At 42.2% G+C, this 26,993-nt stretch overlaps 2 protein-coding genes across 2 annotated transcripts; both read left to right on the top strand.

Annotated features, from left to right (window-relative positions):
• Positions 1–10,101: 10,101 nt before the first annotated feature.
• Positions 10,102–13,710, top strand: LOC117544663. Its single transcript, XM_034213926.1, has 3 exons — positions 10,102–10,893; positions 11,831–13,251; positions 13,495–13,710. Exons 1-2 carry the CDS (start codon positions 10,102–10,104, stop codon positions 12,893–12,895), a joined length of 1,857 nt encoding a protein of 618 aa, XP_034069817.1. The 3' UTR covers positions 12,896–13,251; positions 13,495–13,710.
• Positions 13,711–20,002: 6,292 nt separating this feature from the next.
• Positions 20,003–26,748, top strand: LOC117544660 (polycystic kidney disease 1 like 1-like). The gene is made up of 5 exons (XM_034213921.1): positions 20,003–20,011; positions 20,117–20,256; positions 20,751–20,922; positions 26,113–26,217; positions 26,731–26,748. Exons 1-5 carry the CDS (start codon positions 20,003–20,005, stop codon positions 26,746–26,748), a joined length of 444 nt encoding a protein of 147 aa, XP_034069812.1.
• The last annotated feature ends 245 nt before the right edge of the window (positions 26,749–26,993 follow it).

The raw sequence follows: 26,993 nt of genomic DNA, 5'->3' as shown, positions 1-26,993 counted from the left end.
ACCACACACACACCTACACACTGTACCACACACTGTACCACACACACACACACACACACACACACACACACACACACACACACACACACACACCTACAGCTCCTAAAGCATAATCCGGCTACAGCCGTTGTGTATTTTATTATGTGAAGCACTAAATGGTTTTAGAAAAATATCGACTCTTTGTTTGTAGATATCTACTAAACTAAAGCAAATAAAGAGAGTAGGCCTGTTATACTGAGTGATATATATTATACACACTGCTCTGCTTTATGCATGGACCTCACAGCTGTTCTCTCTGGAAACATCGCGACGCAATAGAGGTTTCTCAATACTCAAATATCCCCTCCTCGACTCCTCAACTCCTCGGTCCTCCGGTAGTGACCCGGAAATGAATTTCAGCGCGCCATGTTGAAGGACATCTCAGTTCTCTAAATGCACTTCGAGGACCGAGCATCGAGGATGCTCTCTGGAGGAGCTCTAACCGAGGAGACACTGATGCATCCTCCACGGATGCATTTCCGGGAACGGTGGAGGCGTGACGCACGGCCGGACTTATCTCAGCCAATGACAGCTCTGCATGCATCCCTTGGATATTATATTAGTAACTGCTCTCATCGCAACGCGATGTTTACAGTGAGAACAGCTGTGAGGTCCGTGCAGAAAGCAGAGCAGTGTGTAAAATATATATCACTCAGTATAACAGGCCTACATTACTTTCTGTATTTGTATGCTGTAGTTTAGTAGATATCCACAAACAAAGAGTCGATATTTTTTTAAGACCATTTAGTGCTTCATTACATTACATTACATTGCATTTAGCTGACGCTTTTATCCAAAGCGACTTACAATAAGTGCGTTCGACCAACAAAATACAAACTTGAAGAAAACAGAATCATATAAGTACATCAGGTTTCATAGAGCAAAAACATTTCAAGTGCTACTCAACTGGCTTTAGATAAGCCAGCCCTTTATTGGTATATAAGTGCTTTGTTAATAGTTCTATCGCTCGAAGTGGAGTCGAAAGAGTTTTCAGTCTGCGCCGGAAGGTGTGTAAGCTATCTGCTGTCCTGATGTCAATGGAGAGCTCATTCCACCATTTTGGAGCCAGGATAGCAAACCCACGTGTTTTTGCTGATGGGAACTTGGGTCTCTTTCGCAGCGATGGTGCAGCGAGCCGTTTGGTTGATGCAGAGCGGAGTGCACGTGCTGGGGTGTACGGTTTAACCATGTCCTGGATGTAGGAAGGGCCAGATCCATTCGCAGTATGGTACGCAAGTACCATTGTCTTGAAGTGGATTCTAGCAGTTATCGGAAGCCAGTGAAGGGAGTGAAGGGAGCGGAGGAGCAGCGTGGTGTGGGAGAATTTAGGAAGGTTGAAGACCAGGCGAGCAGCTGCATTCTGGATGAGCTGCAGAGGTCGGATGGCACATGCAGGTAGACCAGCCAGGAGGGAGTTGCAGTAGTCTAGGCGTGAGATGACGAGAGCCTGGACCAGAACCTGCGTCGCTTTCTGGGTCAGCTGGGGACGCATCCTCCTGATGTTGTAAAGCGTGTATCTGCAGCGGGTTGTAGCAGCGATGTTTGCAGTGAAGGACAGGTTGTTATCTAGGGTCACACCCAGATTCCTTGCAGTCTGAGTCGGGGAAACAACAGAGGTGCCAATATTGATTGTTAGGTCAAGAGTGGGACAATCTTTTCCCGGAAGGAAAATCAGTTCAGTCTTGTCAAGGTTGAGCTTGAGGTGATGAGCAGACATCCACTGAGAGATGTCAGCTAGACAAGCAGAGATGCGTGCGACGACCTGGGTCTCTGAGCGGGGAAAGGACAGAATTAATTGGGTGTCGTCAGCGTAGCAGTGGTATGAAAAACCATGCGGGCTAATGACTGATCCGAGCGAGTTTGTGTACAAGGAGAAGAGGAGGGGACCAAGAACAGAGCCCTGAGGGACCCCTGTAGTTAATTGACAAGGGTCAGACTCGGACCCTCTCCAAGTAACCCTGTAGGTGCGGTCTTTGAGGTATGAGGTGAGGAGGGAAAGTGCAGAGCCTGAAACTCCAAGTGCTTGGAGAGTGCGAAGAAGGATCTGATGATTCACCGTGTTGAATGCAGCAGACAGGTCCAAAAGGATGATGACAGAGGAGAGGGAGGCTGCTTTAGCAGTGTGCAGTTCCTCAGTGACAGCAAGGAGGGCAGTTTCTGTGGCAAGGCAAGTTTATTTATATAGCACTTTTCAACACAAGGCCATTCAAAGTGCTTTACAAAAAATGAAAGACATTAAGAAAAAGGCATTTAAAATCCGTCATTAAAAAGAAAAGCTAATAAAAGAAACATTAAAAGAAAAAATACATGGATAAAAGTTTCAGTGCAGTCTAAGATATGAATAGTTCAATTAAACATTAAAAGAAAAAGTACATGGATAAAAGTTACAGTGCAGTCTAAGATATGAATAGTTCAATTAAAAGCAGCGACAAAAAGAAAAGTCTTCAGCCTGGATTTAAAAGTAGTCAGAGTTGCAGCGGACCTGCAGGTTTCTGGGAGTTTGTTCCAGATATTTGGAGCATAATAACTGAACGCTGCTTTACCATGTTTAGTTTTGACTCTGGGGACAGAAAGCTGACCAGTCCCTGAAAAACGCATCAATGGCAGCGACCCTCTACCACACAAAACAACACCATTTATATAAACACCTATCATGACAGGGCACCCACAGCCAAGTAACAATTACAAATGAATTAAGTCGGCACGGCGGCCCACATTGAAAATGACTTAGGCCTACCTTTGATGATCAAATCATCCTCCTGTCCTTTTGGATGAAGCACTTGATGGCGGGTCATGCAGCTGATACTTTGCCACTCCAGTTTATCATTGTAACTCAATCTTGAAAATGACTCGGTTAATAATTTCTCAACGATGTCATCACTATCACTGAAGTGAACCATCATGAACGAACTTATGCTAATTATAAATCAATCGATCATAAATCTATCGATTAGATTTATGATTCGAAAAATAATAAAAGTAGTGGATATTATCAGGCTGAACAAAACGTGCATTTATCTAACAGGTTAACAAGTGTAGGTGTGTGTGTGTGGTACAGTGTGTAGGTGTGTGTTGTACAGTGCGCAGATGCGGCGGACAGACGGGTCTCAGTTGGTTTGGTGTCCTATGCTTACTTTTAATACTTGTACAACTTTTGGCCCGTAATTTCAATTCCCCATTTCAGCGACCAGGGGGGGGGGGGTATATCCAGTCTCTGATTGTGTTACGTTATTATGAGAGTGCTCTCATACTTGTTTGATTCTGAAATTGTATATTTATATAAATATATGTGTGTGTGTGTGTATATGTCCGCATCTGTAGCCTGTTATTGTCGCATTATACCGCACTGTGAATGAATTAAAAGTAAATATATAAGTCATCATGAACACATCTGTCCATCAGACAGAGGGCTGCTGTGCTTCCTGTCATCATTAATGGACGTCTCTTTAAAATGACCGCCGCTCAGAGGAGAGGAGGGCTGCAGTCGAATAGTCCGGCCCAATCCCAAACCACTCCCTCGACCCTACCCCTCCGTGATGGAGTGAACTCCGTCTGTAGCCACACTCGCAGCTCAACGAGGCTCCCTCCTGTCAGATGGAGGGAGTAAACACAGCAGCAAGCTTTGGGACAAACTCCCCTCTCTCCGGCAGAAACAGGAAATGCCGTAACTGTGTGTAACAACGGTTTCAAATCAGCATCTCTTAGACAAAAAGTTTAAATTAATAACTCAAATAAAACTCCAAACATCTTTCATTGTGTTTCAAAGCTCTTTTAGTTTTAAACCTAATGTTAATAAGCTTCTTAGTTTTTGCAACGGTCTGTAAATATACACAACTTTATAATAAAATGCACACATTTACCTTTTTCTAGAAAAACACAGGTATGATCATAAGTTAAAAACATATGAGGTTATCATGAGGTTGTTAACATCGCAATTTATCAGTGGATGTTTGCTGGAACTACTTGTAAACAGCGTGTTTCCTGACGGACACACACAGCGTGACTCCGGTCAGGTAGAGACCGGTCTCAAGTCAGCACCGCTGCAGACTCGCTGTTTGAGGGCTTGATAGCCAACTCCCCCTCCACACTCGTTGCTTTGGAACAGCCCTCAATATGGCGGACCCTCCGCGTGAACGCGCAAACGGAGTGGTAGGGTGTAGGGGTAGGGTGTAGGGGGCGGTTTGGGAATGGGCCTCCATTTAGCTTAGGAACCTTCCTAACGGAGTGAAATGACCCGGAAGTCCCTCAGTGGCAGCCATGATAAGTGCCGTTCGAATTCTCTAGAATGATAGGAAAGGAGGTTTCAAACTTCCTTTATAACCTCCTTTAGCTTAGGAACCACTGGACTTCCCTAACCGAAAGGAGAGGAGAAAATGCTGCCCCACAATGCCTTGCAGCCGCAGCATTTGACGTCAGACAACAGTCGGCCGTTCACGGAAACAATCGATTATGACGGAGAAATTATATCATGAAAATTACGGTGCTTATTAAGCTTTTAAAAACGTATGTGGTAAGTTGCCAAAGTGCTTTGTTTTGAACGTTCATCAGTATTATAATCAAAAAGAGAAATATGAACGTTAGTTTTTACTGAAATGATCAAATAAAGTCAACATTTCACTGAGCTGTGTGGGGTTTGTTCAACTTTTAAAAGATGTTTGAATGGTGATGTACACAGTGATAGGTGTTAAAGACTCACGTTTATAATAAATACATTTGTATTGATTTTAAGATATTTTCATAGTTCATACCAGTGGCGGTTCTAGACCAATTTGACTGGGGGGCCAGTTATTTTCTGAGGGGGGCACAATAAATGCAGGACGAAAAAGAGAACTAGACAGTATGAAGTAATTGTGCATAAGAAAACAATGCAATACAGTTGTTGGTATTTGTTTCAGTACACTTATTTATTTCAGATAGATCTTATAGTTATTACTGTTAGCTTCAGCTTAAGTTATAGTGCAATGTTTGCACTAACACCATATTTATATAAAAATAAAGGCAATGAACAGTTACATCTCTACTTTACATAAGGGTGTCTGCACAATCTCACATTACAGCAACAAAATCCTGCGGTTTTTGGCAAACCGAGTACCAGAAAATATACATTAAAAAAAGAATAATAATAAACTTTTCATTGTTAGGGGAGCCACAGGGAGGTCAGTGTTAGGGGGCACTGGCCCCCCTAGAACCGCCCCTGGTTCATACAATCATACTGGGATCATTTTTTGTATTAATGTAGACCGGAGGGAGAGAGTGACGAGCATAAGTTTCACTTTCCTTTTTTATTTCAATTCCAACTTTGGTCATGAAGAATATGTTTCTCTGTTGTCCATGTTCATAAAGCATAAAACAACAGCATCAGAGCACGGTGCAGAGTCTCTAGATCAGTTTACAGTAGTCCCTCGTTCTTATTAAACATCCATGTTGTAGTCCGCTGTATAGAAAACTGTAGTTTCCATAGTTTCCCCACAGCAGCAGACGCTCAAAATGACGTCCACTGGCGCATCATAAACACGTCGGATAGTGAAAGTGCATTCGGATTCTCTAAAGTAACGCGGTCTCTTCTCCTAAGTCCTTTTGAATTCTCCTATCCACTATCCCTTAACCCCGTGACGTTTCACTCAGAGGTCAACGAATAGGAGATAGGGTTAGAACTTAGGAGCAGATTTTTAAACTATCCGAACGCAACCAAGTTCTCATTTCTCTAACCGCCTGCTGCTTCCCCTCCTCTCTCCTCGGTTCCCCTCCTCAGTCCTCCGCTCGCATCTCCTGTGGGCGGCACCAAGTCTCGAGGAGGGGAGTCGAGGATAGAAGTCGAGGAGGGGACATTTGAGTATTGAGAGAAACCTCTGATGAAAGCAGTTTCTAAAATAATATCCAGGGGATGCATGCAGAGCTGTCATTGGCTGAGATAAGTCCGGCCGTGCGTCACGCCTCCACCGTTCCCGGAAATGCATCCGCGGAGGAGCCGTGGAGGAACCATCAGTGTATCCTCAGTTAGAGCTCCTCCAGAGAGCCTCCTCGACGCACGATCCTTGGTGTGCATTTAGAGAAATTAAATGTCCTTCAAAATGGCGCGCTGAAATTCATTTCCGGGTCACTACCGGAGGACCGAGGAGTCGAGGAGTCGAGGAGGGGACATTTGAGTATTGAGAAGCCTCTTATGTTTCTGTTCCTGTGAGTGTTCCTGAATCCTGTGTTCTTCAATTTCCCATCTCTCATTGCCTAAATGTATGTGGTTGTATGAAAGAGAAGGTCTGGAGTGTCAAAATAAAGAAAATGGTTGACTTATTTTGACCCAAATGTTATGCAATAATGCATGTAAATAAAATAAAAAGATTGGAGTTTCAAACTGATGAATAAAGTTCACTTTTTATGGGTAAACTAAACACTTGTCATTATTCTTTCCTGTTCTTTCTCTCCAGTGGACGAGAGCTTTGGACCTCACTTTACAATACAAACAAACAGTCATAAGCATTTGTCAATTTAAAAACACATTCACACATTTCTTATAAATAAATAAAATTCATTTTCAGATTACTGTTATGCAGAGTAGCTTATTTTTTATAAGCTACTCTGCATAACAGTAATCTGAAAATGAATTTATGCAACAAAAACACTTCACCACTCATCCAATTACAAATAGAGAATGTATGTTAACGCTGTTTAAGTATACGGTAGTGTTAAGAGTTTAAGAGACATCCTTTGTAGAACATGTACATGCTTTCATGTTAACAAACAGCATGATCTTTCAATCACTGCCCATCACATTTTGACACATAGTATTCCATTAAAAATGTGAAAAATATAAAAGTTCATTGTTATACTTTTTGGGCTTATTGTTGTAAACATTTTTACATGGGTAGTACATTCTTAACTCAAGTTGTGTAAATCTTAAAGTGAAGATTTTAACTACTGTTGTTAATATTATTTCAAATTGACCTCGTAAAGTATATACTTTAACTCCTGGAGTTGTTTATTGTATTCTAATGGTGTTTATCAATTTTGTGTTAATATTTTACACTCCAATATATATTCTAACACTGTGTAAAAAACACATTAAAGTTTAGATGTGAAAAATAATGCATTTATACTATTAATGCATTTATGGGTTTTTCTTTAGCGCCACTAGAGGGAGACAGAGTAAAGGCCTGGGCTCGAACCTGGATCTTGGATCTCTTTTGCTAGCCATCTAATCCTACTGGGGACCGCCGCTCTAAAGGGTGAGCTAGACGGCGGACCTTCTATCAATTAGTATTTAGTTACTTATATATTTGTTTATGTGTTTTTTTTTTTTTTTTTAAATACATATCTGTCTTCAACACTCACTACTAGATCCAGTGGCGAGCCGTGACTTTTATACCTAGGCCCTCTGACCTAATAATGAGTTATTACGTCTCAGCATATAGGCTACTTCAGCGGAATATCAAAACAACGGCCCGGGGTGCAAAACGCATCAATGGCAGCGACCCTCTACCACACAAAACAACACCATTTATATAAACACCTATCATGACATGGCACCCACAGCCAAGTAACAATTACAAATTAATTAAGTCGGCACGGCGGCCCACATTGAAAATGACGTAGGCCTACCTTTGATGATCAAATCATCCTCCTGTCCTTTTGGATGAAGCACTTGATGGCGGGTCATGCAGCTGATACTTTGCCACTCCAGTTTATCATTGTAACTCAATCTTGAAAATGACTCGGTTAATAATTTCTCAACGATGTCATCACTATCACTGAAGTGAACCATCATGAACGAATTTATGCTAATTATAAATCTATCGATCATAAATCTATCGATTAGATTTATGATTCGAAAATAATAAAAGTAGACCTGTGGATAGTATCAGGCTGAACAAAACGTGCATGTATCTAACAGGTTAACAAGTGTAGGTGTGTGTGTGTGGTACAGTGTGTAGGTGTGTGTTGTACAGTGCGTAGATGCGGCGGACAGACGGGTCTCAGTTGGTTTGGTGTCCTATGCTTAAATTGTAATACTTGTACAACTTTTGGCCCGTAATTTCAATTCCCCATTGCAGTGACCAAAGAGAGGGGGGGGGGGGATCTATCCAGTCTCTGATTGGGTTACGTTATTATGAGAGTGCTCTCATACTTGTTTGATTCTGAAATTGTATATATTTATATAAATATATGTGTGTGTGTGTGTGTGTGTGTGTGTGTATATGTCCGCATCTGTAGCCTGTTATTGTCGCATTATACCGCACTGTGAATGAATTAAAAGTAAATATATATGTAACTGTCTTCACTTTCTGTTGTTTATTTTGTTGCACGTTGTATTTTTGGTTCCTACCTTTTATGTTGAACATTATTAGAGGCGGAACTAATCTGCTGTGTTTTGTGTTACACCTGTTTGTTTAATCGACGCACTTGATAGTCGCAACTGCAGAGCAACGCATAATGTAAAGAAAATCTAAGGAAACCAAGGGAAAATGCATATAAAGTTATCAGCCCCTCTAGGTGACTAGCAGCCTACGAGGTACGTTTTCGTGCTGGTTGTTTGTGTAATTGTGTGCGGTTGAGCTACAGGTTTGTGTATGTATGCTATGCGCTAGCTTGTGCTACATGCTATTGTTAGCTTGTGCTACTTGCTGTGTGGGATATGTGCGCCGTTTATTGTTTCATTGGCGGCATTAACAGTGATGACATATGCATATATTACATATTTATTTGTTGTTTACCTTTTATATTTGTCTGTCTTATAACCCAGTTCTCACGGGTTGGAATAGGTCCCACAAGAATAAACCCCGTATTTAATCAAGACCTCAGCCTCGTGTCATTTACTGGAGGGAGCTACAGTGAGAACTCGACTGCTCCGCATGAGTAGACTAGTAAAACGGCGCCAGACGGCAGCGATCCATGGACGGCACGGGACATCTCCGTAGCAGCGTGTACAGCTGTAGCAGCCATCTACACAGCAGCACAAGATCCAACTACTTCTGGAAGGTCCAGGTGCTTTAGTGTAAATGTAGGTGCAACAAAGAGACTTTAAAGTGCCATACAAAGAAAATGGGACATTTGCATTGTTCATATAATCTGTGTTAATGTTATTTACTTACCTTTCAAATGGAAGTTAAAGGTTGTTAATATTGATTTGTGTATTAAGGTATCTGCAGTAAGTATTTGCAGACTAAGTAACAAAGTACATTTAAAGGACAATATCTTTCAAGTAATAAGTGTTGAAGAAATGTACCACGTTTTTTTGTGGTTTGCCTATATCATTATCACTTGTGATTTTCATTTAAATAAGGCTCAATAGCTGCGTATAAGCTTAAGGTAACTCAAACCTAATATCTAAATTGACTAACTACTTAGCTTTAAAGATAATTAAATATTAGAGTTAAAACCAAACTTAAGTAAACAAGTAAAATGTCAGATGTTGAGTCTTACACTAAGAGTGATGAAGTGAGTGTAGTAGAAAACGAGCAACCACAGGCAACTGAAGATCCGAAAATGGATAGCCTTTCCACACAAGAGCCACAAAGGAGCCAAAGAGTCCGGAAGTTAACGGAAAAGGGTCAAGAACTGCACGATGAGCAAGTAACAAGACTTGTGCACCGTTTCAGTGTGAGCTACAAAAGGTGAAAAGATATCACAAAGGAAGCCAAACAAGCGCTAAGTGGTCAATGCTCTAATGACCTGCTGCATGAATACATCACTAAGGTAAGCAAGACCTCCAATGATGTAAATATTGCTTATGAAGAGTTGAGGCTCATTGACATTCCCGACCATGAAACACGTCGCAGAGAAGACACCTGTGAAGCAGTTACAAAGACAATAATTGAGACTGCAAGAGAACGAATGGACACAAGAAAGGACAAAAGTCATGAAGAAGAAGAAATTGGTAAAAACCAGACAGAGTCTGTATGCAAATCTGTTGCCTCTGTTAAGAGAAGTAATGGCTCTCATGTCACCAGGTCCTCGACTCATTCTCGTAGCAACTCGAGAGCCACATCAAGAAGTTCATTGCTCTCTTCTATCAAAAGACAAGAAGCCGCTGCTGAAATTGCTGCAAATGAAGCGACTTTAGAAGTAATGTTAGAACAGGAACAACAGATCGAAGAACTTGATATACTGGAGGCTGAAGCTGCTCAGTTAAGAGCCAAACAGATTGCTGAAGCTGCTCAGTTAACAGCCAAACAGGAGGCAGAAAATGCTGAGAGACAAAGACAGTTACAAGCCAAGCGCAGACAACTAGAGCGATTAGAAACAGTAAAGAAGCTAAAAGCTGCAAAAGCGAGACATCAAGTATATGAACAGAATGCATGCTCAGACGAAGAAATTAGCGAGCTGCTCCATCAACATGTTCCTCTGGTTGTGAAAGAAGAACTCAAGCATAAAAGCAGTGAACTGCAAAACCACTCACCACCTCAAGCTGCGACACAACAAAAACAAGAAGACAGTACTTCAGCTCTTATCAGAGCTCTTGCAGAGTCCATCAGTGCAAGTCGTCTACCTGTACCTGAACCTACAACGTTCAGTGGTGACCCACTGAGGTTAAATGACTGGAAGGTCTCCTTTCGTACACTCGTTGACAGGAAAAACATCCCAGCTGAAGAAAATATATACTATCTAAGAAAGTATGTGGGTGGACCCGCCAAGAAGGCCATAGAGAGCTACTTCCTGCTAGGCACAGAGTCAGCCTATCATGCCGCGTGGACCATCCTAGAAGAGAGGTACGGTAATCCTTTCCTCATTGCTAAGGCCTTCAGAGATAAGCTTGATGCATGGCCCAAGATAAGTTCCAAAGACAGCGTAGAACTTCAAGAGCTCTCTGACTTCCTTCGCAGCTGTGAGGCTGCCATGTCACAGATCAAAGGACTTGAGGTACTTAACGACTGCAACGAAAACCAAAGGATACTTGCTAAACTTCCAGACTGGTTGACCTCAAGTTGGAACAGAAAGGTCACAGAAATGGAAGAACAAAATCACACGTTCCCAACCTTAAGCCAGTTTGTTAAATTTCTCACACGTGAAGCCAAAATAGCTTGCAACCCAATAACATCTCTCCATGCTCTAAAATCAAGAGAAAGCGAAAAAGGCAAGATTTTAAGAAGTCCTGTATCAAACGTATTGACTACAGAGACAAATGAAACAGCAGACGCCACAAACTGTCTTTTCTGTGAGAAGGCAGGACACGGTCTGCACAAATGTTACAAATTCAGGAATGAGACAATCTCTGAGCGAGTCAAGTTTCTTCAAGAAAATAAGTTGTGCTTTGGCTGTTTAAAATCTGGCCATCGCTCAAAGGAATGTAAAAACAGAAAGATATGCGAAACATGCGAAAAGGGACATCCAACTTGTCTCCACGACAATCGCACCAGAGAAGAAAGAATGTCAACAAACCATGATGGGGAAAGAGAAAGCACAATGGAACGTCCACAAGGTAAAGCGGCAAGCACACCACATGAGGCAACATCCAATACAGTCTTCCAGAATGTTAAAGTCCCCCATACATCCACAATCGTTCCAGTGTGGGTGTCAGCCACAAGTGAGCCACATAGGGAAATACTTGTGTATGCACTCCTCGATACACAGAGTGACACAAGCTTTATCCTTGAAGAAACGGCAAAGGCTCTTCACACAAAGAATGAAACAGTGCAGCTAAAGCTCTCCACAATGGCTTCAAGAAACACAGTCGTGTCATGCAGGAAGCTAACTGGTCTCCAAGTGAGAGGAATCTACTCGGACAGGATAATACCTCTGCCAGTAACCTACTCAAGAGAATTCATCCCAGCAAACAGAGACCATATTCCCACACCAGAGACTGCGAAAGCATGGCCTCATCTTGAACACCTCGCAGATGAGATCGCTCCTCAGCAAAGCTGTGATGTTGGCCTGCTTATCGGCTACAACATGTTCCCAAGCTCTCGTCCCAAGAGAAGTGGTGCCTGGTGAAGGAAACCAGCCCTTTGCACAGGGAACAGATTTGGGCTGGAGTGTTGTCGGCTTTGGCAATCCCTGTCTCGACATTGGAGATATGATTGGAGTAAGTCACCAGGTAACCGTGAAGCAAGTGATACCAAGTCTCCAGTCTTCAAACCTCCCAAGGGAAGTACACTACGTCTGTAGAACACAGATTAAGGAAGTCTCACCTGCAGATGTCGTCGAGGTGCTGGAATCTGACTTTGTCGAAAGAGCTTCTGAAGATAACTCTGCAGATCAGGCCTCCAAAGGTCTCACAGCACAGCAACTTCAAGCCTCAAATGGGTTCACAGGCCCATACCTACTTTGGCAGAAAGAGCTACCAAGTGGAGAAGTCAAGGTGGGAGAGATCGTGAGTAGTGACCCAGAGCTTAAGAAGGCCCAGGTTCATGATACCCAGGCAAACGAAGTAAAGTCGCTACTAGATCACCTTCACAAATTCTCAGACTGGTCAAGAGTGGTTAAAGCCTTTGCCAGACACAAGCGCCTTGCAAAGGAAATTAAAGGTCTCAAGCCAAGGTCCTGTGAAGCCACATGCTTAGAGGAGAGGAGAGAAGCAGAGCTGACCATAATCGAGATGGTTCAAGAAGCAACACTCTCTCAAGAAATAAAGTGCCTTCAGCAGCATAAGGAGTACCATCTCCAACAAAGACCAAAGTGGATCAAGGACCGCAGAAACGTCAAGGTAAATGACGTTGTCATTCTGCAAGACAACACTATACCACGTGGCCAATGGAAGCTGGCCAGGGTTGTGGAAGTGTACCCAGGAGGGGATGGAAGAGTGAGAAGGCTCAAGCTGCTTATCAGCGACTCTACCCTGGATGTAAAGGGAAAGCGCCTCGCTAAACCTGTCTACCTCGAAAGGCCTATTCACAAGACGGTGTTGTTGTTGGAAGCAGACTAAGACTCAGTTACTCTCACTCACACTCTGCACTTAATAGGTCTAAAACGAAATAGTTAGTTTTACATTAATGTATATCGGTTTTTCTAAAAAAATTATGGAAATCACAGGTGATTTGGTGGGAGTGTAACTGTCTTCACTTTCTGTTGTTTATTTTGTTGGACGTTGTATTTTTGGTTCCTACCTTTTATGTGCAACATTATTAGAGGCGGAACTAATCTGCTGTGTTTTGTGTTACACCTGTTTGTTTAATCGACGCACAACTGCAGAGCAACGCAGAATGTAAAGAAAATCTAAGGAAACCAAGGGAAAATGCATATAAAGTTATCAGCCCCTCTAGGTGACTAGCAGCCTACGAGGTATGTTTTCGTGCTGGTTGTTTGTGTAATTGTGTGCGTTTGAGCTGCAGGTTTGTGTGTGTATGTATGTATGTATGCTATGCGCTAGCTTGTGCTACATGCTATTGTTAGCTTGTGCTACTTGCTGTGTGGGATATGTGCGCCGTTTATTGTTTCATTGGCGGCATTAACAGTGATGACATATGCATATATTACATATTTATTTGTTGTTTACCTTTTATATTTTTCTGTCTTATAACCCAGTTCTCACAGGTTGGAATAGGTCCCACAAGAATAAACCCCGTATTTAATCAAGACCTCAGCCTCGTGTCATTTACTGGAGGGAGCTACAATATAAGTCATCATGAACACATCTGTCCATCAGACAGAGGGCTGCTGTGCCTCCTGTCATCATTAACGGACGTCTCTTTAAAATGACCGCTCAGAGGAGAGGAGGGCTGCAGTCGAATAGTCCATTTAGCTTAGAAACCTTCCTAACGGAGTGAAATGACCCGGAAGTCCCTCAGTGGCAGCCATGATAAGTGCCGTTCGAATTCTCTAGAATGATAGGAAAGGAGGTTTCAAACTTCCTTTATAACCTCCTTTAGCTTAGGAAGCACTGGACCTCCCTAACCGAAAGGAGAGGAGAAAATGCTGCCCCACAATGCCTTGCAGCCGCAGCATTTGACGTCACACAACAGTCGGCCGTTCACGGAAACAATCGATTATGACGGAGAAATTATATCATGAAAGTTACGGTGCTTATTAAACTTTTTAAAACGTATGTGGTAAGTTGCCAAAGTGCTTTGTTTTGAACGTTCATCAATATTATAATCAAAAAGAGAAATATGAACGTTAGTTTTTACTGAAATGATCAAATAAAGTCAACATTTCACTGAGCTGTGTGGGGTTTGTTCAACTTTTAAAAGATGTTTGAATGGTGATGTACACAGTGATAGGTGTTAAAGACTCACGTTTATAATAAATACATTGGTATTGATTTTAAGATATTTTCATAGTTCATACAATCATACTGGGATCATTTTTTGTATTAATGTAGACCGGAGGGAGAGGGTGATGAGCATAAGTTTCACTTTCCTTTTTTATTTCAATTCCAACTTTGGTTATGAAGAATATGTTTCTCTGTTGTCCACGTTCATAAAGCATAACACAACAGCATCAGAGCACGGTGCAGAGTCTCTAGATGAGTTTACAGTAGTCCCTCGTTCTTATTAAACATCCATGTTGTAGTCCGCTGTATAGAAAACTATAGTTTCCATAGTTTCCCCACAGCAGCAGACGCTCAAAATGACGTCCACTGGCACATCATAAACACGTCGAATAGTGAAAGTGCAGTCGGATTCTCTAAAGCACCGCAGTCTCTTCTCCTAAATCCTTTTGAATTCTCCTATCCACTATCCCTTAACCCCGTGACGTTTCACTCAGAGTTCAACGAATAGGAGATAGGGTTAGAACTTAGGAGCAGATTTTTAAACTATCCGAACGCAACCAAGTTCTCATTTCTCTAACCGCCTGCTGCTTCCCCTCCTCTCTCCTCGGTTCCCCTCCTCAGTCCTCCGCTCGCATCTCCTGTGGGCGGCACCAAGTCTCGAGGAGGGGAGTCGAGGATAGAAGTCGAGGAGGGGACATTTGAGTATTGAGAGAAACCTCTGATGAAAGCAGTTTCTAAAATAATATCCAGGGGATGCATGCAGAGCTGTCATTGGCTGAGATAAGTCCGGCCGTGCGTCACGCCTCCACCGTTCCCGGAAATGCATCCGCGGAGGAGCCGTGGAGGAACCATCAGTGTATCCTCAGTTAGAGCTCCTCCAGAGAGCCTCCTCGACGCACGATCCTTGGTGTGCATTTAGAGAAATTAGATGTCCTTCAAAATGGCGCGCTGAAATTCATTTCCGGGTCACTACCGGAGGACCGAGGAGTCGAGGAGTCGAGGAGGGGACATTTGAGTATTGAGAAGCCTCTTATGTTTCTGTTCCTGTGAGTGTTCCTGAATCCTGTGTTCTTCAATTTCCCATCTCTCATTGCCTAAATGTATGTGGTTGTATGAAAGAGAAGGTCTGGAGTGTCAAAATAAAGAAAATGGTTGACTTATTTTGACCCAAATGTTATGCAATAATGCATGTAAATAAAATAAAAAGATTGGAGTTTCAAACTGATGAATAAAGTTCACTTTTTATGGGTAAACTAAACACTTGTCATTATTCTTTCCTGTTCTTTCTCTCCAGTGGACGAGAGCTTTGGACCTCACTTTACAATACAAACAAACAGTCATAAGCATTTGTCAATTTAAAAACACATTCACACATTTCTTATAAATAAATAAATAAAATTCATTTTCAGATTACTGTTATGCAGAGTAGCTTATAAAAAATAAGCTACTCTGCATAACAGTAATCTGAAAATGAATTTATGCAACAAAAACACTTCACCACTCATCCAATTACAAATAGAGAATGTATGTTAACGCTGTTTAAGTATACGGTAGTGTTAAGAGTTTAAGAGACATCCTTTGTAGAACATGTACATGCTTTCATGTTAACAAACAGCATGATCTTTCAATCACTGCCCATCACATTTTGACACATAGTATTCCATTAAAAATGTGAAAAATATAAAAGTTCATTGTTATACTTTTTGGGCTTATTGTTGTAAACATTTTTACATGGGTAGTACATTCTTAACTCAAGTTGTGTAAATCTTAAAGTGAAGATTTTAACTACTGTTGTTAATATTATTTCAAATTGACCTCGTAAAGTATATACTTTAACTCCTGGAGTTGTTTATTGTATTCTAATGGTGTTTATCAATTTTGTGTTAATATTTTACACTCCAATATATATTCTAACACTGTGTAAAAAACACATTAAAGTTGTGAAAAATAATGCATTTATACTATTAATGCATTTATGGGTTTTTCTTTAGCGCCACTAGAGGGAGACAGAGTAAAGGCCTGGGCTCGAACCTGGATCTTGGATCTCTTTTGCTAGTCATCTAATCCTACTGGGGACCGCCGCTCTAAAGGGTGAGCTAGACGGCGGACCTTCTATCAATTAGTATTTAGTTACTTATATATTTGTTTATGTGTTTTTTTTTTATTTTTAAATACATATCTGTCTTCAACACTCACTACTAGATCCAGTGGCGAGCCGTGACTTTTATACCTAGGCCCTCTGACCTAATAATGAGTTATTACGTCTCAGCATATAGGCTACTTCAGCGGAATATCAAAACAACGGCCCGGGGTGCAAAACGCATCAATGGCAGCGACCCTCTACCACACAAAACAACACCATTTATATAAACACATATCATGACAGGGCACCCACAGCCAAGTAACAATTACAAATGAATTAAGTCGGCACGGCGGCCCACATTGAAAATGACGTAGGCCTACCTTTGATGATCAAATCATCCTCCTGTCCTTTTGGATGAAGCACTTGATGGCGGGTCATGCAGCTGATACTTTGCCACTCCAGTTTATCATTGTAACTCAATCTTGAAAATGACTCGGTTAATAATTTCTCAACGATGTCATCACTATCACTGAAGTGAACCATCATGAACGAACTTATGCTAATTATAAATCTATCGATCATAAATCTATCGATTAGATTTATGATTCGAAAATAATAAAAGTAGACCTGTGGATATTATCAGGCTGAACAAAACGTGCATGTATCTAACAGGTTAACAAGTGTAGGTGTGTGTGTGTGGTACAGTGTGTAGGTGTGTGTTGTACAGTGCGTAGATGCGGCGGACAGACGGGTCTCAGTTGGTTTGGTGTCCTATGCTTAAATTGTAATACTTGTACAACTTTTGGCCCGTAATTTCAATTCCCCATTTCAGTGACCAGAGAGAGGGGGGGGGGGGGGGATCTATCCAGTCTCTGATTGGGTTACGTTATTATGAGAGTGCTCTCATACTTGTTTGATTCTGAAATTGTATATATTTATATAAATATATGTGTGTGTGTGTGTGTGTATATGTCCGCATCTGTAGCCTGTTATTGTCGCATTATACCGCACTGTGAATGAATTAAAAGTAAATATATATGTAACTGTCTTCACTTTCTGTTGTTTATTTTGTTGCACGTCGTATTTTTGGTTCCTACCTTTTATGTTGAACATTATTAGAGGCGGAACTAATCTGCTGTGTTTTGTGTTACACCTGTTTGTTTAATCGACGCACTTGATAGTCGCAACTGCAGAGCAACGCAGAATGTAAAGAAAATCTAAGGGAACCAAGGGAAAATGCATATAAAGTTATCAGCCCCTCTAGGTGACTAGCAGCCTACGAGGTACGTTTTCGTGCTGGTTGTTTGTGTAATTGTGTGCGGTTGAGCTACAGGTTTGTGTATGTATGCTATGCGCTAGCTTGTGCTACATGCTATTGTTAGCTTGTGCTACTTGCTGTGTGGGATATGTGCGCCGTTTATTGTTTCATTGGCGGCATTAACAGTGATGACATATGCATATATTACCAGGGCCGCCCCTCCCTACAGGCCAATCACGCAGGCTGCATGGGGCCCCACCTTGCGCAGGGGGCCCCGCCCAGAGGGCCTCAGCTGCTGTGCGCAGTTCTCCGCTCAGTTCTCGGTCATTGAGGTGACAAGGGGAGCACGTCTGTAACCCGACACCGTTGCAATGAATCGACATCTGACCAATCATGGCTTTGATACGGCCACTAGTGCAGGTGAAGAGATGTCGGTGAAAAGACAGTTTCAGTCCGGCGCAAGCAAGAGGGGAAAAAAACAAAACATGAAGAAACTAGAGCATCATTCGAAGGTGGGTTATTGTTTGAGTTAAATGTACAACTTGCGAATGTTGTATAAGTCAAATTGCCAATTGCCATATTAAAACATCAGCTGCAATTCAGGACATGAAGAAGGCAGTCTCTGCATAGCATATAGGCTAATGGAGATGCAGTTATTTCCAGCATTCTTTATTTACCATTCATTCTAGTATGTTATGCCTTTTATCTGCTAATGTACAGGAGGAAGAGTGATACACTGTCTGTCTAGTTGGCTTACATAACAGTTAAAGTTTACAGCCTAAAAAACATGGAGCATGTTTTCCCCTTTTATTCATTTTTATGTCAATTTGCACATTTCATGGTGATGCTCAGCCTCTGCCCTTAACTCCTAACAGTCATCGTCATGTCAACCACAACACAGAGAAATACTGATAGAAATGTGTGTCTAGTTGTTGATGCATTGCTGACAGAGGGAACTACATTTGAATACAGATTTAAGAAATATCAGTTTTTGAGCATGTCATAAGCATGTTTTGTATTACAACTATATTATAATAAAATAATATAGTATTTATATTATTGAATTGATTATGTTTATTATTATTAGTAGAAGTAGTTTATTTGCATTCATTATATTTTAATCTTTTTGAGGCTAGTATTTGGCAGGAAATGCAGACGTATTCACCTGTAAACGCATACTGAACGAGATACATGCACATTTACCATTTACCTCACTGTATACAAAAGTAACTGTGTTGATAATAATAATAAACAGGAATGATATTTGCAAAGTAGCCTACTTTGTTTCCAAAACTTTTTTTTCACTCCTGTCGGTTGGGGGGGGGGGGCCTCATCTCACAATGTCGCTTGGGGCCCCAAATTGGCCAGGCCCTGAAAATAAGGACCCCCTCCCCACGCCCCTCTGAGAGACATTTGGTTACAAAGAACTCAATGGTGCTCTAGGAGGAGATTCAGGTGATAAGGGAGGGGGGGGGGGGTTACCTTGGTTGGTGATTGGCTAATGGTAACACAAGACTAAACATCGTTATGACATCATAAAGTGGCTAAAATCTGATCAGCTCATTTTCAGACAGGTTTTTATATAAATGGATCAAAAAGAGAGAGAAACTTTCAGAGTCTCTTTCCACAGAGGGGACGCATGTTGATGTAGAAGAGACATGAAGAAGAGGGGACACATGTTGATGTAGAAGAGACATGGAGAAGAGGGGACACATGTTGATGTAGAAGAGACATGGAGAAGAGGGGACACATGTTGATGTAGAAGAGACATGGAGAAGAGGGGACACATGTTGATGTAGAAGAGACATGGAGAAGAGGGGACACATGTTGATGTAGAAGAGACATGGAGAAGAGGGGACACATGTTGATGTAGAAGAGACATGAAGAAGAGGGGACACATGTTGATGTAGAAGAGACATGGAGAAGAGGGGACACATGTTGATGTAGAAGAGGGGACACATGTTGATGTAGAAGAGACATGGAGAAGAGGGGACACATGTTTATGTAGAAGAGACATGGAGAAGAGGGGACACATGTTGATGTAGAAGAGACATGAAGAAGAGGGGACACATGTTGATGTAGAAGAGACATGAAGAAGAGGGGACACATGTTGATGTAGAAGAGACATGAAGAAGAGGGGACACATGTTGATGTAGAAGAGACATGAAGAAGAGGGGGGACATGTTGATGTAGAAGAGACATGAAGAAGAGGACACATGTTGATGTAGAAGAGTCATGAAGAAGAGGGGACACATGTTGATGTAGAAGAGACATGAAGAAGAGGGGACACATGTTGATGTAGAAGAGACATGAAGAAGAGGGGACACATGTTGATGTAGAAGAGACATGAAGAAGAGGGGACACATGTTGATATAGAAGAGACATGAAGAAGTGGATTTTGCATAATAGGTGACCTTTAAAGCTCTTGCACCAACTCCCCCCTAGAGAGCGCTGTTTCACACATATTGACCCATACTGTATGTGTCCAGTAATGCAAAATGTGTCACAGTTTTGAATTATTACTTTAAGAGATTCATTAATCCTTCATCGTCGATTTTAACCTTTAAATTATGGTTTTGTTCTGACCGCTCAGGTCTCCAGTGTGACTCTCGTACCAGAGAGTCTTCTCTCTTTCTGGTCTGGGATCAGATCATCCTCTCACAAACAAACCAAAGACTCGGTGCCTCCAGGGACGTTTGGTCAGAGTGCTTCAGTCGGCTTAGGCCACACAAAGTGAGAAACAGACACATGATGGGGAGGACACTGGAAACAATGCTGCTCCATAAACAAGTAAAACAAGTTGTTTTCACCTGAAATAACTACAACAATCTGCCAATAGAACAAGTGAAAATGTGCTTGGTAAGATTTCTTGAAATAAGATGGGATATTTAGATGAATCAGATCTTGTAATTAACTGGGAGAACTTATTTTAAACTATATTTGACCAGGATCAGGAAATGTTGTGTTACAATATAAGCCGCAAATGCTGAAAAGTGTTCTGTTTTCTGATGTTAGTTGGTGATGTTAGTTACAAGATGATGCATCGTCTCAAAACAAGACCCGATATCTCACTGCAGTGTCACTTCTGAAGTTATTATTTCTTATATCAGATGTAAAGACATATTCTGACTAGATATTAGACGAATAAACTGGGCAAGATTTTGAGTGTTTGTAGAGAGTTATGAGGAATTTCCAAATGTGCTGAAAGACTTCCTGTATTTCTGCAGGTCTGCTGCTGCGTCCAAACTGAAGCTCCTGCAGTCAGACGGCTGGCTGGACGGACATACGGTCTCTCTCCACTTCACCTTGTTCAGCCCTGCACCAAACCTGTTCACCAGTGTGACCCTGCACACTGAGCAGAGCCCCCCCCGCTGGCCTACTGCCCTCTGCCAGGGTCCAGTCAGTGGGGGGCTGTCACTCTCCTGCTGTGGGGGAATATGGTGTCATGGTGTGCCAGCAGTGCTTGAATTGGAATGAAAAAGGTGCCAGTACTCTAAAATCAGCAACTTTTTCAAGTCAATTTTATATATACAACTATAATGCTGGTGGGTTTGTCTCTTTACTACTGTATATTTTAGAAAGGTTCACTGTACTTAACATTTTTTATGATAGGCAGCGGATATGGCTAAAGCTCAGTAAGGTCAATATTAACTGAAAATATAGCAATCAAAGTCTAGATCTTCTGCTGAAGACACATGAAGCAGAGACCTTTCAGGTGAGAGCCCCTCTGGTGGTGTTCAACATTAATGACAAGGAAACAAAGCTCTGGTCAGAAGCATTTTTTATAAAAAGCTTTAACAAAATTAAGTATTTCTGTACATTTTGAATGCAATCTAACTTTCCAACTCAGAAAACGAAAAACGAAAAAGTGCCAAAAGTCTTCTCACATGGCTGAGCTGCTTTGCAATATACTTCACCACTGAAGAATACAAATATGTATAAAGTAAACTATGATGCAATCTAACTTTCCAACTCAGAAAAATGATAAAGAGGATGAACAAAGAACATGTAAAAACAAATGCAAAATTTGCACAATCTAAAATGAGAAACTGTAACTGCAAGTAACAAAGTCTGAGCCATGGTAAAGAGTTACATTGAACACCAAGCTGATCAGATAACTCCCTGGTTGGTCTGAAGTCCTTCTATCTCCAGGATCTGTACAAATCGGCACATTATGCCAAAAGTCTTCTCACTGGGTGAGCTGCTTTGCAATATACTTCACATTGTTAGAAAAGGCTCCAGAAGGCCTTGGGGACATCAGTATCAGGGGCTGGAGCTGGACAGGCTCTTTCATCAGCACTTCTCCTTCCCTTTGCCAGCCAGGACCTCACATACTGTTCCGGATTGAACTGTCCTAGTGATGGTCCATTACATTTAATGAAAACCAGGCTGGACAGTCAGCTGACAGAGAGAGCATTCCTTTTTGCAGTAAGGATATCGTTCATGCAGCTGAATGCCCGCTCACACTCACTAGTGGAGACAGCGATGGTTCGGACTGCTTTCAGTAGAGGCTCCATGGCAGCAGGTGTACGGGATGCCCTGGTTTCCTTGTATTCGCGAAAGCCCTGAACAGTCTCTCTTCTGTCCACTTTCAGCACTTCGCACAAACGTAGCACCTCTACGTCCCCATACTGTACGTCTAACTCCTCTTCAGGCCAACTTCCAGGATGGATAACTTTCATGTCCTGGATTAGCTGATTGTCCCGGGCCTCCCGGCCATGTAATGGGATTTCTCTTGTGCTGACATGAGAGGAGGTTGTGGAAGTCATTCTGTGTCTCAGATTCTCTACCATACTGTGGAAAAAACTGACCTGCATGAATCTGTACAAGCCTGCCATTCTCACGCAGGGCAACACCCTTGAAGGACTTCTCAGCTAGAGCTGTATGAACTGTAGTCATGTGTGGGCCAGGCATGGTGACCATGGATTCAAAAACTCGTATTTCTCGAGTTAAGAGCCTATCTGCTGTAGGCAGTGTCATCTCTCTTTTTTGGAGTTGCCGAGAGAGGTCGCTGAGCTCTGTGAGCGCATCGTACATCAGTCCCAGATTGCTGACAAACGTTGCAGATGTGAGCACATCATCCAGGCCCTTGTACTTTGCTCTGTCTCTGGAATCCCTGCTTGTGTCGTTTGCAGCATTTGTGAAGTGATCATGAAGCACTCGGTAGTTTTCCCAGACTGCTCTGACGCTCCTTTCACTTGAAGCCACCCAGCGGATGGACAAAACACGCCCTATCACCAGGAGACGCTGTCCGACTGCTTGCGCACACTGCGCTAACTGCCTCTGATTTTTGGGGGAGGCATGGAACAAGGAATAGAGTTTGTCAAAAAAGATCTGGAAATGATTGAGCCCTGAGACCTCCTTGACCACATCCCCAACTGCCAGCTCTAGACGATGATTGGAGCGGTGCCACACAAACAGGCTTGGGAATTTACTACACAACTGGGTAGCAACGCCTGTTCTCTTCCCTAGCATGACTGAAGCCCCATCACATGCAAAAGAAACGAAACACTGACCTAAAAAGTCCTCGTTAAAATCTCTTCCAAGACACTCCATTAACGCCTTTGTGATGTCATCAGCCGTTGTTCCATCCAACTCGATCAGCTCCCAAAAAAACGTTTCGGGCTCAGCATCAGCTAATGCTGAGCGTAGACACACAACAAGCACCGTTTTACCACTAATAGTGGTAGATTCATCGACCAAAACACAGAGTTTTCTTTGGTTTTCTGTAATGTCTTTTGCCATTTTTTTCTTCAGCTCATGAGCTATGTGGTCAATGATTTCGCCACAGGTTTTATTGGAGTGCAAAACCCTGCCCACGTTCAGCCCATTCAGTTTCTGTACATTCAAATCAATTGGCATGTCTGTGAATGGCCGGCTATGTTTGCCAATTTTATATGCTGTTCGAAAAACTCTGATAGTGGTGTCTAATTCAGATTTATGCATAGACTGCACTTGATGTTGAATAGTTTCACGTGAAGCAGATGTAAGGATGTCAGCAGCTTTTACATGGGCTTGTGATTCATTATGTTCATATTTTTTTTCTCAGGCTAGCTTGTTGTTTGCCCTTGTCAACACCGAAATGAGACACTGCACACTCCACCCCATTCAGTTGACAGTTTCAGTCCTTGTCCAGTGTGTATTCCCAAAGATTTGACATCTCTGCATATCCGACATCCTAGCTTCTTATCTTTAAGAAGGAGCCATGCATTGGTCTTGCAAAAATATTGCACCTGGTCCGTTGTCCAGCAGTCAGGTGCATCGCTTTGCCCGGTGTTGGTGGTGGCAGTTGCGCCAGCAGCAGCTAACGTTAGAGGCTCTGGAGGAGGCGGCGGAGCTAGTGCTAATGCTAATGCACTAGAACTTGGAGCAGGAGGATCAACCAAAGAAAGCTCCCCATCAGACACAATTTCCAACACAGGCACAGCATCTCTGGATTTGAAGTTTCTTCCGGCGACAACCGCTGTCTTTTTGCACTTTTATTAATCCACGCTAACATTTTAGAAATGCTAATTTGTGACGTGACTTGCTTTCCTTCTCTCGGGGGCGTGCCTGCTCTGTTCTATCACTCTACATAGCCACCCACTGGGTGGGAGTTGCACTGCATAAACACAACACACGTGCATCTAGGTATGTAAATTGTAAAGCATTAAAACATGGTTTTACTAACAGTTTTCAGTATGTTGTTACTTCGGCATTATTATTATTTTGAAACGTGTATTACTATTAAATCACGGTCAAATAGGTTAATTTTGACATAGTCGTTTCCACCACAGTATTTACATGGAGAAGATAAGCCCCGCCCCCTCTCCAGCACGTTCTGTTTGAATGACAGGAGTAAACAGCTGACAGCCGCTGTGAAACTCCAGCGGTTAGAGCGATGAGAATGTCCGTTCGGCACCTCATGACGCATCTACTGAGTACCGGGCGGCTGTATATATATATATGGATGTATAATAAGAACGGCGGGAGAGTGTTGAGTACTGGCACGGTGCATGAGTACCGGAGTACCGCCAGCATGCCGGTACTGAGCAAGAAGTGCCGGTACTCCATGGGTCAGAACCAGAAGTGCCGGTACTGCGTACCGGTGAGTACCGGCCCAATTCCAGCACTGTGTGCCAGGTAAAATACTGCATTAGCTTTTAATCTGTGGAAACCACTAGTGTGCAGCTGGAGAGAATCTACAGACAAAAAGTCACACACCAAAATACAAACAGAGCAGGGTTTCCGCTAGGATTTTTTCTCGCCGGTCAAATGTCCGGGCAGAATTTATTTTACCGGACACATTTGAAAATTACCGGTCATATTTCAATAATAATAATAAGAGTTGTGTAGCAGAGTTTCCGTTAGCAGGTAATTACCGGACTATGAGCAGATATGCTTCAGTTTAAAACTCAGTTCACGGGGCTCATTTTTATATTGCTTCAGTTTATAATCGTAACAGATCGAAAAATTCAGATTCATTTTTCAATAAATTATTCCACAAACAACAAACAACATAATTATTACATTCAAACAAACTACTTGTAGTAGATAACGTACATTATTCAAAAGTTTACATTAACTTTGAATAATAACACGGGAGAAACGGATCCTCTCTTTTCCCCTCTCCCTCCCTCTCTCTCTGACAGCCCGTCAGTTTCTCATGCAGCTCCTGCAGCTCGCTAAACAGAGGGCGGGGCTTCAGGTGATTATGCAGAGCTGCGTGCTGATCTCTCTCGCGTGTCCGGTTATACTTCACTCGCGTTTATGTCCATATCGATCAGATCCAGCTCTCCTGATCGGCCTTTATAGAGAGCACCGATCAAACTATTAAGAGTGAATATCGGCCGATAATGACCGGCGGCCGATCTATCGGAGCCTCCCTAATTATTACCAGACATTTTGACCGGCAGGTTTTGAATTTACCGGTTTTTAATACATTTTACCAGCTAAAAACCGGTAATTACCGGCTAACGGAAACCCTGAAACAGAGGTGGGAGAAGTACTCAGATCTTAGATTTTAGTAAAAGTAGAAGTGTTCAGATCTTGTGCTTAAGTAAAAGTAGAAGTACTCTGATCTTGTACTCGAGTAAAAGTAGAAGTACCCGAGTGTAGGAATACTCTGTTACACTAAAGGTCCTTAATTCAAAATGTTTCTCAGGTAAAAGTAGAAAAGTATTCTCATCAATATAGTGAAAGTAGCGACAGTGAAAGTAGTCATTGTGCAGATTGGTCCATTTCAGAATAATATATATGATATGTTTTATAATGATTGATCATGAAAGTGTTCTCAAAGCTGGTAAAGGTGCAGCTAGTTTGAATGACTTTGTATACTGCAGGGTAGCTGGTGGATTTACTCCAGGTGGAACTAAAGTCTGATTTAACACTTCATTATATTTCACATCATTCATCCACATCTGTGAAGTAACTAAAGGTATTAAATACATGTAGTGGAGTCAAAGTACAATATTCACCAGGTGTCCAAATTCATTCTATAACAAGAGTAAAACGGGGCTGGCGTTCGCCCACTGGTGGGAATGAAACCCTTGTCGAGCTCGGGAGAATCTTTTTTTAAATGTTCATCATGTGCTTCTTCCTCCCCTCCAGCTCCTCTTCCTCGTCCTGTCTCTGCTGCAACTCTGTCGTCAAGTGTACGCTGTAGGGGAGCAAGGGCTGATGGGATACTGGAGGACTCCCTGCAACTGGCTGGAAGTGAGTCTACTGCATATGCATTAACACACACAGGCAAACATATAACTATCAACATACTATGATATCTTTTTGGCTTGCACACAACTTTAAGACACAGTAAACACACAGAAACACACACACACACACACACACACACACACACACACACACACACACACACAACACACACACACACACACACACACACACACACACACACACACACACACACACACACACACACACACACACACACACACACACACACACACACACACACACACACACACTACCTGCAGAGTAAATAAGCCGGCGTTATACACTCCAAAGTGGCAAAAAAGCTTTCAGAACAGACAAAAAAATCCTTAAAGACTGAGTTAAGGCCACATGCCAATGAGGGTTTGATCCACGCAGCATTTCAGTGACTGAGGGGCAATCCTTGTGCTTATTTCCCATTTGCTTATCGGTTTTTAACACGATACACACCCTCCACTAAAGGTCCTAACATTCCCTGTGGCTCCCTCCGGATGTCAGGTGTACGTGGGACACTAAAAGAAAAACGACGGATCCCAGTTTTTCAATCACAACCAAATAATTGCTTTATTCTGCCTTTTGTTTATTACTTTATTTATCGTTTACTACACAATAACATTTCAGATGAATGAAATTCAGTTCAAGATTATTTGTTTCAAATTAAGATGTTTTCTTTTCTGATCCACATTTGCATGCATTTCTCATTATTTGGATGAAGCACTTGCGGGTCATTCAGCTGATCCTTTGCCACTCCAGTTTATCAT

Source organism: Gymnodraco acuticeps, unplaced genomic scaffold (assembly GCF_902827175.1).
Source record: "Gymnodraco acuticeps unplaced genomic scaffold, fGymAcu1.1, whole genome shotgun sequence".
Classification (NCBI taxonomy): Eukaryota; Metazoa; Chordata; class Actinopteri; order Perciformes; family Bathydraconidae; genus Gymnodraco; species Gymnodraco acuticeps.
The sequence above is the reverse complement of the archived record's forward strand: the minus strand, read 5'-3'. Positions and strand labels throughout refer to the sequence as shown.

Excerpts from the sequence above, each read along its gene's own strand:
- LOC117544663 (XM_034213926.1), top strand. The coding sequence starts at position 10,102 with ATGTTAGAACAGGAACAACAGATCGAAGAACTTGATATACTGGAGGCT. Across the intron at positions 10,894-11,830 it reads CACAGATCAAAGGACTTGAG|AGACTGCGAAAGCATGGCCT; the intron begins GTACTTAACGAC and ends TTCCCACACCAG.
- LOC117544660 (XM_034213921.1), top strand. Across the intron at positions 20,257-20,750 it reads GTCGGCTTAGGCCACACAAA|GTCTGCTGCTGCGTCCAAAC; the intron begins GTGAGAAACAGA and ends GTATTTCTGCAG. Across the intron at positions 20,923-26,112 it reads CTGCCCTCTGCCAGGGTCCA|CTCCTCTTCCTCGTCCTGTC; the intron begins GTCAGTGGGGGG and ends CCTCCCCTCCAG.